Genomic DNA, 13,884 nt, shown 5'->3' with positions numbered 1-13,884 from the left:
GCTGAAATTTATTTAATCCACTTGCCTCAGTCTTCATGGGTTCTGATTAAGCGTGAATTAAAAAACAAAACAAACAACCAGTCATGTGAAATTGTTTTCCATTTCACTAAGGTTTGGATACTACCCACTGAAAATAAGTACATTTATTTTTCATATTAGGCAAAAACAAAATTGTAAGGTATTCCACTAATTAAAAATCTTCCCTTGATTTAAAAATAAACATATCCACAAGAAATTCTGCACTATATGTTTATACATTCTACAACCATTCTGAAGCTTTCTAGCCTCAGGTAGCAACAATAGGATACTTTAAGCACAGATGACAACAGTCAAGTATCATTCAACTGACTTGTTAAGGAACTCCTACAACTTAAGAACAAAAAGACAAATAATCCAATCAAAAAATGGACAAAGGATTTGGTAGATGTTTCACCAAAGAAGAAATACAAATGGCCAAAAAGCACATGAAAAGATGCTCAACATCATTAGCCATTAGGGAAATGTAAATCAAAACCACAGTGAGGTACTACTTCACACCCACTGGGATGGCTAAGACAAAAAAAATGTGGAAAATAACAAATATTGGTGAGGATACAAAGAAATTGGAACCCTCACCCATTGCTGGTGGAAGTGCAAAATGGTACAGCTGCTGTGGAAAACAGTTTGGTCTTTTCTCAAAAAGTTATGACCCAGAAATTCCACACCTAGGTTTATAGTCAAGGAACTTCAAAGCAGTGATGCAAACAGACACATGTACACCAATGTTCACTGCAGCAGTATTAACAATTCCCAAAAGGTGGAAACAACTTAAATACCATCAAAAGATGAATGGATAAACAAAATATAGTGCATACATACAAAGGAATATTACTCAGCCATAAATAGAAATAAAGCCTTGATACATGCTACAACACGGATGAACATTAAAACCTTAAAAATGTTATCACGAAAAGACAAATATTGAATGATTTCACTTGTACAAATTATCTAGAATAGGCAAATGTGTAGAGACCAAAGTTTATTAGTGGTTACCAGGGGCAGGAGGGAAGGGGATACAGGGAGTCATTGTTTAAGGAGCATTGAGCTTCTGTTAACAGTGATGAAAAACTTGACAATGGATATCGGTAATGGTTGCACAACACACTTAATGTAATTGATGTAGCTAACCGGTATGTATGAAAAACATTAAATTGGTGAATTTCTGTTGTATATATTTTTACAACAATAAAAAAATGAAAGTGAAAAAAAAAAAAAGTTGCCCATTCTCACCTCCCCTCTTGTTCATAGTTTCATAAGATTCTGACCTTACAGGAAACTAGTGCACATTACTTCCTAAACAGTAAATATACTCCAAGCCTTTTCCCTTGCTGACAGTTTGAAAAGGAAACCTCAGCAGAAAGCCTCACATGTACGTTTTCATTTAACAGAAAAGATGACTCCACAGGCCGGGTGTTCTGCAGCTGAGACCCCAACCCAGGAAGAAGAGCATCAGATGAGGAGAATGATGGCAAAGCGGTCAAAAATCATCAAGGAGCTGATACAGACAGAAAAGGACTATCTCAATGACCTAGAGCTGTGTCTTAGGGAAGTGGTTCAGCCTCTGAGAAATAAACAGGTAAATGCAACTTCAAGGTAGGTTTTTTTCCCCAAAATTATTATTGTTTTTTAATTCTCCCAGGTTCTAAATAGGATCACCAGGGCTGTGAAATTGAAGCACCCAAGAATATCAATTGTAGCTTCTGCTGTAGTGGATGACACGCCTTTCTCCCTGAGTCCCTGGGCCTGGGTTCCACACAAGGCATCACCAGTCTCATACTTCTTGTGTCAGCAAAGGGACTTTCAGTGTCCCCCTATTTGGCCAAAGAAACAGTGCTCCAAAATAGGGATGGGGGAAGCACTTGTAGTTTTTACCACTTTGAAATTTCTATGTATTCTTCTTGGATTCCCATGTAACTAGTAACAAAATTTGAGCAACGTATTTTCAGCAGCCTAGGAACAAGGCACTCAGTTTGATTCAATGAAGATCAGGGATTGAGAAGAAAAAAATGTGTGGTTTTCTTTTTACACAGAGAGTGCAATTAAACATACGACTATTTAACTAAGTGCAATTCAACATATAAATTAACCTGAATATAAAGTAAAAATTTTCTGTTTGTTAGGACTGGCCCCAAGCAAAACTTGAAGTGTTGTTAAGTTATTCCCCTCCCTTGTTATCAAGGCCTTTTCAGTAAATTTCTTTTAGGGAGTTAAAATAAAGGTGCAAGAATGCTTGCATTCTGTTAGGTTCTGATATATATATATATTCATTCATTTAATACATATTTATTGAGTGCCTGACATGTGATTGGCACCTTTCATAGCAATGGGAATAGTTTAGTACAAAACAAAGTACTATTTGGGGGGCGGGAGGATCAGAGAGTAAACAACATATAAAAATTAAAGTATATTAGATGGTAGTAAGCACAGCTCAGAAAACTAAAGCAGGGGAGAGGAATGGAGAGTGGAGACAGAGAGGTAGTGGTTTTATTTTAAATAGAGTGGTAAAGGAAGACCTTTCTAATGGGAGACATTTGAGCAGAGAACTGAAGGAGGTAAGGGAGTGTTCCAAGCAGAGGCAAGAACCAGAACAAAGGAGCTGAGGAGGTGATAATCTAATCATTAGTGTTGTAAATGGTCCCTATACACAATCCAAACTGTAGAAAGAAATGCATAAACTCAAAAGTAAACATGATCAGAAATTCAGGTCCCCAAAGATACTCACCATCAGTTTGATTGTGAATATCCTTTCAGACGTCTATTTGGACACTTACATACATCCACAAACACACACATATTTTATGTAAATATGATCAAACTTACACATGCTTTTTTTTTTTTTAAATTATGCTTTAGATAAAGGTTTACAGAGCAAATTAGTTTCTCATTAAACAGTTAATACACATACTGTTTTGTGACATTGGTTGCCACCTGCATGACATGTCAACACTCTCCCCTTCTTGATCTTGGGTTCCCCGTTACCAGCTTTCCTGTCCCCTCCTGCCCTCTAATCCTTGCCCCTGGGCTGGGGTGCCCATTTAGTCTCGTTTTGTTTTATGGGCCTGTCTAATCTTTAGCTGAAGGGTGAACCTCAGGAATGACTTCAGTACTGAGTATAAGGGAGTCAGGGGGCCATACTCTCGGGGTTTCTCCAGTCTCTATCAGACCAGTAAGTCTGGTCTTTTTTTGTAAGTTAGAATTTTGTTCCACATTTTTCTCCAGCTCTCTCTGGGACCCTCTATTGTGATCCTTGTCAGAGCAGTTGGTGGTGGTAGCCGGTCACCATCTAGTTGTGCTGGACTCAGCTTTATGCAGACTGTGGTAGTTGTGGTCTATTAGTCCTTTGGATTAATCTTTCCCTTGTGTCTTTGGTTTTCTTCATTCTCCCTTGCTCCTGACAGGGTGGGATACACATGCTATTTTTAATGTTATTTTTTCCATTCAGCAATCTGTTGCATGTATCTTTTCATTGCTATTAATAATTTTGAATGTTTTTCCATTATTACTGAAGCTGACATGCACTTAGTTTTGAAAGTTTGTCCTCTTATTCTCTTAGCATAAATTTCTGTAAGTGGAATCATTAGGTCAAAAGAGATGCATATTTAAGATTTTAATAAACATCTCCAACTGCCAGTCAGAAAGTTGATACTGTTCTCATTTGTATCCCCATTAACAGTAGTTAACACTGCTTGTTATGGATTGAATTGTGTCCGCCCAAAATTCATGTCAACTTGGGGGCCATGATTCCATTATTGTGTGGTCATCCTCCATTTTGTACTCTGATGTAATTATGTGTTGTAAACCCTAGCCTCTATATCTGTGGTTATGGTTCCATCTGGGAGTGAGTTGTCTTTTATGTTAATGAGGCATGATTAGGTTTCTTGGGCTTGTATATGCATCTGCCTCCATTGTCACATGGTGTCTGTCTTTCCTCTGTGTGTGCTGTGTGTCTGTGTCTCTACTACCGTTTATAAGATCTCTACTCCCCTTTATAAGACATCACTCAGGAGGGATTAGGTGTATGACCCACCTACTGTGGTATGACCTCATTTGACCCAACTGATCACAAAAGAAAAACCCTACTTCCTCAGATAAGGTCACATTCACAGGTACAGGGATTAGGACTTCAAGATATCTTTTGGGGGGACACAAGTCAATGCATAACATATCCTTTTACTTTAAATGAGTTGTCCATATTCCTGCCTTTATTTGTATCTTTCTCTTTTCGAATTAAATGTGAAAGCACCTGCTTCAAAGTGTATAAACCCAATTTATTAAAATCTGTATAAACATGTTTCAAAAAGTATAAACAAAAATTACTAAAATCTGCACCTATGATGAGTTAATGATCAACATCAAAAAGACTAAATATATAATAAGATGCCATCTTTTGAATTCATAATCCATATTTGTATCAAATGGAATAAGAAGTTAATTCAGTATGAAGTCAGTTTTAAACCATTTATTACAATGGCGAATTAACCTGGCCCCATTGGTATAAATGTTGTTGCTGAGCTGTAGTCTTGTATATTTTCTCTAATTTTCGTATACTTTTTTATTTTGGGGGTTTTGTTTTTTGCTTCTGTATAACTCTACAGAGCCCTGGTGACACAGTGGTTAGGAGCGCAGGCTGCTAACTAAAAGGTCAGCAGTTTGAACTCACCAGCCACTCCTTGGAAACCATATGGGGCAGTTCTACTCTGTAGTGTAGGGTTGCTATGAGTTGGAATTGACTTGATGGCAGTGGGTTTTATTTTTGGCTTTGCACACAACCTGGTGAGCCCTGATGGCACAGTGGTTAAAGTGCTTGGTTGCTAATGAAAAAGTTGGCAGTTCGATCCCACGAGCTGCTCCACAGGAGAAAAGATGTGGCAGTCTGCTTTCGTAAAGATTTACAGCCTTGGAAATCTAGGCAGTTCTACTTTGTCCTAGAGGGTCGCTATGAGTGGAAATTGACTCGACAGTAATGGGTTTGGTTTTTGGTTTTCTGGTTGCACACAACCTGTCATTAAAAAAAAAAAAAAGTATCAAAATTTGTAAATTAACATGTACAGTTGTCATGTGATTACTGGAACAACCTGAAAATCATGCCTAGCTAAACCTGGGCAACATAAGAACATATTTTACACATACAGTTAGGCAGGAAGACACTTTAGGAAGTCATCTGATCCAAAATCAAACTTAGCCTCTCCCAGAACAAACAAGTCATTTTATAAAACAGAAAGTTGGAAGAAGGAAGCTGAAAACTGAGAAAAGCACTGGGCTTATCTGAATAAAATTATCTGAGTATGATATATGAGTATGGCCAACAACTGTTCTGTGACAATCATGGTTACAAACCTAATCTTAGCTTCAAGACTTTTCTACAAACAGAACTTCACCTAACTGAAAGTAGGGTTAAAGTGAGAAGTTACATGTTCTTTAATCGCAGCACCATTAGAGGGTTTGCAAAGAAGGCAAAAGTTATCCCCAACATTCAGTGTTGAAACATTTAGTGGGAAAATGGGTTCTAGTTATTTATTGTCCAAGCAGAGTGATGGGAGAGACTCTGTGTTTTTGGCAGTAGATCAAAATAAATCAAAACCAGAGCAAACTAATCTAACAATGGAAAAGGGTTTTATGTATAAGGACAGGACAAAAAAGTGATTGGAATAACAGAGGAATTCAAGTACTTGTTCTATTTTTCTTTGTTTTCCATTATTTTTAAAATTCACATGGTGCAAAAGCACCAAATATCTCAAGAACACTATAGCGTCCTTCAGCTACCCAGTTCCTTTTCCGGGAGGCAAACACCATTACCAGCTTCTTTTTAACCTTTTGAGGATATTCTATTTAAAAATGTGTATGTTTAAATGCACATTTGGTACATTTTTACTTATATAATAAAAAATACTATGTATATTTATTTTGGATTTGCTTATATTTGGTCCAATTCTGTGCATTATTATTAGAATTTTGTGACTTCTGAAAAAAAATGTTTAAAAACCTATAATTTTGTTTTGACAAGAGTTAAGTACAATTTTCTATTAAAATTTGGGTACACTATATGGCAATTTCATAAATAATTTTATTAGAAAAAATATATAAAAGAAAATAATCATCTACAATCCTATCACTTAGAAATAAGCATTATAACATTTTGGTTTATTGTTTAGGATACATGGACATACCCAAATATTTTATGAAGTTTTAATCATGATCTATATATACATACACACACACACATACATATGTATCTATTTGTTGTCGTGCGTCATCGAGTCAATTCCAACTCATAGTGACCCTATACGACAAAGTAGAACTGCCCCATAGGGTTTCTAAGGAGCAGTTGGTGGATTTGAACTGCCAAGCTTTTGGTTAATAGCCTGAGCTCTTAACCACTATGCCACCAGGGCTCCCATATGGAACTTGCATGGTGCAAACAGCTTGGACTTGCATACTAGCTGAAAGGTTGGCAGGTTCAACCCACACAGCGGTAGCACAAAAGAAAAGCCTAGTGATCTGCTTCCATAAAGATTACAGCCAAGAAAATCCTATGAAGCAGTATTACTCTGTAACACATGGGATCTCCATGAGTTGGAAGTGACTCAATGGCAATAGGTTTTTTTAATTTTAATTTTTTATAGTACCTTTACCCCTGAAGAATATATTGACAAGCTTAATTTTAATACATTAACATTTTTTATTTTTTAACTGTAAACAACAAAGGTTAATTTAAATAAAAAATATCTTTCTTTATCTAGTAAGTGATCATAAATTTGAGGACAATAATGTTAATGACCTCTCTGGATACAGAGTCCTCAAATACAAAATGGTTCTCACCAGTGTTACCATGAAAGCCTAGGCTAGCTGTGTGTTGGTTCAGTGTCATGATGGCAGACACTGGCTAGTAATTGTTCTTTGTGACACTTGGCACACTGGATTGACATCTTACCAAACTGCTCCCTCAGGGTCCAAAGTGAGTGAAGCAAGCCCTCGAGTAGGGAAAGATGAAAGGGAGGCTCTGCCTTTCCTGAGCGAGTTAGGGAGAACAGATCCCTAATCTGACCCCCTTTCAAAGGTGGTACAAATGGTTATTGAGCTCGGCTGCTAACCAAAAGTTTAGAAGTTCAAGTCCCCCCAAGGGTGCCTTAGAAGAAAGGCCTGGTAATCTACTTCTGAAAAATCAGCCATTGAAAGTCCTCTGGAAGACAGTTCTACTCTGACACACACAGGATCTCCATGAGTCAGTCGACTTGATGGCAACAGTTCCCCCCCCCCCAAAGGAGTAAGGGGAAGAAGAAACCACAGGGCCCAGAGCACTCAGCTTCTTGCTTCTGTCTCACACCCAAGTGAAGTTGCTGTAACTTAAACTATAATATCGATCCTGTAGAGAAGGTTAGAAGTGAGGTTGCCGTTGTCGCTAGTTGCCATTGAGTTGATTTTGACCATCAACAGCCCCATTTGTGCACAGCAGAACTGGGCTCCATGGGGTTTTCAAGGCTGTGGGCTTTTGGAAGTAGGCCTGTCTTCCGAGACATCTCTGAATGGGTTTGAACTGACAACCTTACAGCTAGTAGTCAAGTGCTTAACCATTTACACCATGCAGGGACTCCTAGGAGTGAGAAGGACTAGCCAGCTCGCCCAGAGCATGGGGTAAACCAAAGCTTCCCTGGAAGGAATCAAGGAGGGGAAGCGGGATATATGTGTATTGCAATAATGAAAATATTGTTCAAATGCTGTTATACAATGAAAATCTGTATGTAACAAAAAGGTAGCCCAGGCCCATTTCATGGCCCATGAATTTTAAGTTATATTTACTACATTTTAGTTCAGTGAAATAATTTTTATATTAATTTGGAATCTGTGGAATCCCTAGGTAGTGCAAGAGGTTAATGTGCTTGGCTGCTAAAAAAAGGTTGGTGGTTTGAGTCTACCCAGAGCTGGCTTCGAAGAAAGACCTGGTGATCTACTGAAAAATCAGCCATTGAAAACCCTGTGGGGCACAGTGAGACTCTGACATACGTGGGGTTGCCCTGAGTCCAAATCTACTTGATGGCCACTGGCCGTTGGTTTGGAATTTGCTGTGTTTTTATGACTCTCTCCTCACAAAGTGAGCCCACTGCTGTCCTAGCCATGTTTCAGCAAGGGCTCTGAAAATCTCTCGGGGTTCTATTTCCTGTCTTTTCTTTTAAGTCTTTTCCACCTGCCTGGACCTCCCTGGTATCTGTTTTGAAACTTCAAAGCTGGGGTCTAAGTTTGTGTCCAAGTTCTGGCTGCGTTGCTGTGAAAAGATGCCCCCAGGAGTTACACAGTGAACAGTGGGTATACCGTGGCCCTGGTGGACTCCTTGCCTGGCTCTCAGATGTGATTTTGCATATTGGCTCCTTCTCTGAGATTATCCTCAATTCTATCTGAATTCCCTCACCACTTTTTCCCCCCAGCCCAGCTCCTCAGACTCCTTGTTCAGTAAGGGAATTCAGACAAATGTAATGAAATTTTGCTACTTGTACTAGTAAAGGACAGAATTACAGTTATGAGACCTCGCTGAAATACAAGATTCTAGGGCCAAGATTGAAATATTTTACCTTGTAGTTATCAAAACACAGCCAGCTTTCAATGTATTGATAATTAGGCTTCTCAAAGCTGTTTACTAAAACTTTGCCTACATAACGAAAAGAGGACAACATAGACCAGCAAATAGCTTTTGTTATGAATTTTTAAGTGCCACAGAAGGACTTTTGTCAAAATTGTCCTCTCGTTCTGTCACTTTCACCAAAAGACTTACACTATTTCTAGAAATAACAGTCATTCATTTTTGCTTAATAGGCAACCAGGAATTTTTTCCTTGTTTTATTTTATTTTTTTCCTACCACTCAGTTAGCCTTCATGACTCATGTTTACTTCCAAAATTTTTGGATTGTACAATGGGGTCTCAAATACATTCCACCTTTAGCTTACTGACTTAAATTCTCTTGAAGTCTACTCTTCTCAAAACCCTGTCTCCTCCATAAAATTGTCCTGAATATAGTGGAATCAGATGTTGATTACTGCTGTCCGTGTCTTATTTATGAAAACAAGCTCCGTAGTCTATTTATAATATGTTCTGCCCCACTGCTTAAAAATCCAGTGCATATGTACTATAGTTTTACAAGATATTACCATTAGGGAAAAGCACGTGAAGGGTACACGGGTCTCTCTGCATTACCTCTTAAACTCCAAGTATCTCAAAATAAAAAGGTTTAATTAAAAAAAAAAAAAATGCACTGCATGTATTTTCTCTTTTTATCTCCTTTCCTTTGCTTTCCCTCTTTAATTAAATTATCCTCTTAAATATATACACAAACTTTTTCCCAGTCTGTAGGTTGTATTTTTACTCTTTTGGTGAAGTCTTTGGATGAGCATACGTGTTTGATATTTAGGAGCTCCCGGTTACCTAGTTTCTCTTCTGGTGTTTGTGCTTTGTTAGTGATGTTTTGTGTTCTATTTATGCCATGTATTAGGGCTCTGAGTGTTGGCCCTATTTTTTCATTCATGATCTTCATGATTTTATATTTTATATTTAGGTCTTTGATCCATTTCAAGTTCATTTTTGTGCACGGTGTGAGGTATGGGTCTTGTTTCATTTTTTTGCAGATGGCTATCCAGCTATGCCACCACCATTTGTTAAAGAGACTGTCTTTTCCCCAATTAAGGGAGTTTGGGACTTTGTCAAATATCAGCTGTTCATAAAAACCCAAGCTGTTCATAGGTAGATGAATTTATGTCTGGATTCTCAATTCTCTTTCACTGGTCTGTGTATCTGTTGTTGTACCAGTTGGTGTGCCAAAAAATACCAAACCCGTTGCTGTTGAGTTGATTCCAACTCATAGCGACCCTATAAAACAGAGTAGAACTGCTCCATAGAAGTTCCAAGGAGCGCCTGGTGGATTTGAACTGCTAGCCCTTTGGTTAGCAGTCATAGCTCTCAATCACTATGCCACCAGGGGTTTCCATGGCAGTATAATAGGTTCTAAAATCATGTAGTATGAGGCATCCCACTTTGTTCTTCTTCAGTAATGCTTTACATATCCGGAGCTGCTTCCCTTTCCATATGAGGTTGGTGATTTGTTCCTCTGTTTCATTAAAAAATGCTACTGGAATTTGGATTGGGATTGCATTGTATCTGCAGATCACTTTGGGTAGAACAGACAGTTTCACAATGTTGAGTCTTCCTATCCATGAGCAAGGTATGTTTTTCCACTTACGTAGGTCTCTTTTGGTTTCTTGCAGTAGTGTCTTATAGTTTTCTTTGTATAGGTCTTTCACATCTCTGGCTAGATTTATTCCTAAGTACTTTATCCTCTTTGGGGCTATTATAAATGGTATTGATTTGGTGATTTCCTCTTCAAAGTTCTCTTTGTTGGTGTAGAGGAATCCAACTGATTTTTGTAAGTTTATCTTGTATCTTGATACTCTGCTGAATTCTTCTATTAGTTTCAGTAGTTTTCTTGTGGATTCTTTGAGGTTTCTGTGTATAAGATCATATCATCTGCAAATAGAGATACTTTTACTTTTTCCTTACCACTTTGGATGCCTTTCATTTCTTTTTCTAGCCTAATTGCACTGGCTAGGACCTCCAGCACAGTGTTGAATAAGAACGGTGATAAAGTGCATCCTTGTCTGGTTCCCATTCTCGAGGGGAATGCTTTCAGACTCCCTCCATTTAGGATGATGTTGGCTGTTGGCTTTGTATAAATCCCCATTATTATGTTGAGGGATTTTCCTTCTATTCCTATTTTGCTGAGAGTTTTTATCATGAATGGGTGTTGGACTTTGTCAAATGCCTTTTCTGCATCAATTGATAAGATCATGTGGTTCTTGTCTTTTATTTATGTGATGGATTACATTGTTTTTCTAATGTTGAACCATTCCTGCATATCTGGTATGAATCCCACTTGGTCATGGTGAGTTATTTTTTTGATACGTTGTTGAATGCCGTTGGCTAGAATTTCGTTGAGAATTTTTACGTTTATGTTCATGAGGGATATTGGTCTGTAATTTTCTTTTTTTGTGGCGTCTTTACCTGGTTTTGATATCAGGGTTATGCTAGTTCATATAGTGAGTTTGGGAGTATTCCATCCTTTTCTATGCTCTGAAATACCTTTAGTAGTAGTGGTATTAAATCTTCGCTGAAAGTTTGGTAGAAATCTCCAGCAAAACTCAGGGCCAGGGTTTTTGTTTGTTTGTTTGTTTGGGGAGTTTTTAAATTACCTTTTCAATCTCTTCTTTTGTTATAGCTTTATTTAGTTGTTCTGCCTCTGTTTGTGTTAGTTTAGGTAGATACTGTTCTTCTAGAAATTTGTCTATTTCCTCTATGTTTTCAAATTATTGGAGTGCAGTTTTTCATGGTATTATGTTATGATTCTTTTAATTTCAGTTTGGTCTGTTGTGATATCACCCATCTCATTTCTTATTCAAGTTATTTGCTTCTTCTCGTGTTTTTCTTTTGTCAATTTGGCCAGTGGTTTATTGCTTTTGTTGATCTTTTCGAAGAACATACTTTTGGTCTTGTTAACTCAATTGTTTTTCTATTTCATTTAATTCCACTCTAATTTTTATTATTTCCTTTCTTCTGGTGCCTGAGGGCTTCTTTTGCTGTTCTCTTTCTATTTGTTCGAGCTGTATGGTTAATGTTTTGATTTTGGGCCTTTCTTCTTTTTGGATGTGTGCATTCGTTGGTATAAATTGGCCCCTGAGCACTGCTTTTGCTGTGTCCTGAAGGTTCTGGTAGGATGTGTTTTCATTCTCATTTGATTCTGTGAATTTCTTTATTCCATTCTTAATTTCTTATGTAACCCAGTAGTTTTTGAACAAGGTGCTGTTCAGTTTCCATGCGTTTGCTTTTTTTCGCTTGCTTTTTCTGTTATTGATTTCTACTTTTATGGCTTTATGGTCAGAGAAGATGCTTTGTAATTTTCCATGTTTTGGATTCTGTTAAGTCTTGCTTTATGGCCTAATATGTGGTCTATTCTGGAGAACATCTCATGTCTGTTGGAAAAGAATGTATACTTGGCTGCTGTTGGGTGGAGTGTTTTCTGAACATGTTTATGAGGTCAAGTTGTTTGATTGAGGCATTTAGATCTTCCGTGTCTTTGTTGCACTTCTTTCTGGATGTTCTGTCTTCACCAAAAGTGGTGTATTGAAGTCTCCTACTATTACTATTACTGTTACTGTTACTGTTACTGTTACTGTTACTGTTACTGTTACTGTTACTGTTACTATTACTATTACTGTGGAGCTATCTATGTCTCTTTTCAATGCTGTTAGAGTTTGCTTTATGTATTTTGGAGCCCTGTCATTGGGTGTGTAAGTATTTATTATGGCTATGTCCTCCTGGTGTAGCGACACTTTAATCAATATATAGTGTCCTTCCTTATCCTTTGTGGTAGATTTTACTTTAAAGTGTATTTTGTCAGAGATTAATATTGCCACTCCTGCTCTTTTTGATTGTTGTTTGCTTGATTTTTTTTTTTTCCATTTTTTGAGTTTTAGTTTGTTCATGTCTTTGAGTCTAAGGTGTGTCTCTTGTATGGAGCATATAGATAGATTGCGTGTTTTTTTTTTTTTTTAAATACATTCTGCCACTCTCTGTCTTTTACTGGTGCACTTAATTCATTTACATTTAGTGTTATTATTGATAGGTACAAGTTTAGTGCCGTCATTTTGATGCTTTTTTGTGTGTGGTTGACAGGTTCTTTGTTCCTCTTAATTTTCTGTGCTGAGTCATTTTTCTTTATGTATGTTCTTTTCATATTTTTCATTGTTGATTTTGTATTTGCTGAGTCTTTATGTTTTTCCTGTTTTTTATTTTGATGTGTAGGATTGTTAGTTTCCTTTGTGTTACCTTAATATTTACTAATTTTTCTAAGTTTAAACCAATCTTTTATTTCTTCTGATTGCCTTGACTTCCTCTCCATATGAAAGATCTATGACTACATTTATCCCTGTTTTTTGTTTTAATGTTGTCATCTTTTACATATTGATATCTCTGTTTCCCTATTTTCAGTGTTTTAGCTTTGATTTATTTTTGTGACTTCCCTATCTGGGTTGATATCTGGTTGCTCTGTTCTGTGTTCTAATCTTGGGTTATTATCTGATCTTATTGATTTTCTAATCAGAGGACTCCCTTTAGCATTCTTGTAATTTTGGTTTGGTCTTTGCAAATTCCCTAAACTTTTGCTTATCCGGAAATGTCCTAATTTCCCCTTCATATTTGAGAGACTGTTTTCCTAGGTATATAATTCTTGGCTGGCAATTTTTTTTCCTTCAAGGCTTTATATGTGTCTTTCCATTGCCTGCTTGCCTGCATTGTTTCTGCTGAGTAGTCCGAGCTTAGTCTTATTGACTCTCCTTCGCGGATGACTTTTTGTTTATCCCTAGCCACTCTTAAAATTCTCTTTTTATCTTTGGTTTTGGCAACGTTCATTATATCTTGGTGACTTTCTTTTGGGATCTACCTTGTGTGGGGTTCAGTGAGCACCTTGGATAGATATCTTCTCATCTTTCATGATATAGGGAAGTTTTCTGCCAATAAATCTTCAACAATTCTCCCTGTATTTTCTGTTATCCTTCTCCTGGTGCCCCACCCCCCCCCATCCTGGTACTCCAAATCACTCAGAGGTTATTCCTCTTGATACAGTCCCACATAATTCTTAGGGTTTCTTAATTAAAAAAAAAAAAATTCTATTATCTGATTTTTCCTCAAGTAAGTTGGTGTCAAGTGCTTTATCTTCAGTCTCACTAATTTTGACTTCCATTGCCTCACTTCTACTCCTATAACTTCCTTTAGAGTTGTCTAATTCTGCAATTTTATTGTTAATCTTCTAG

General features: G+C 37.3%; 1 protein-coding gene across 1 annotated transcript in view; it reads left to right on the top strand.

Annotated features, from left to right (window-relative positions):
• The window catches only part of ARHGEF38 (Rho guanine nucleotide exchange factor 38), a 159,288-nt gene that overhangs the window by 35,466 nt on the left and 109,938 nt on the right, over window positions 1–13,884 (top strand). Inside the window, exon 2 of the mRNA XM_064285485.1 lies at window positions 1,428–1,615. Coding sequence (XP_064141555.1) covers window positions 1,428–1,615 — 188 coding nt within the window. The remainder of the gene's footprint in view (window positions 1–1,427; window positions 1,616–13,884) is intronic.

The sequence above is a fragment of the Loxodonta africana genome, chromosome 5 (assembly GCF_030014295.1).
Source record: "Loxodonta africana isolate mLoxAfr1 chromosome 5, mLoxAfr1.hap2, whole genome shotgun sequence".
NCBI lineage: Eukaryota > Metazoa > Chordata > Mammalia > Proboscidea > Elephantidae > Loxodonta > Loxodonta africana.
This window is presented reverse-complemented; position numbering and strand designations above follow the sequence as displayed.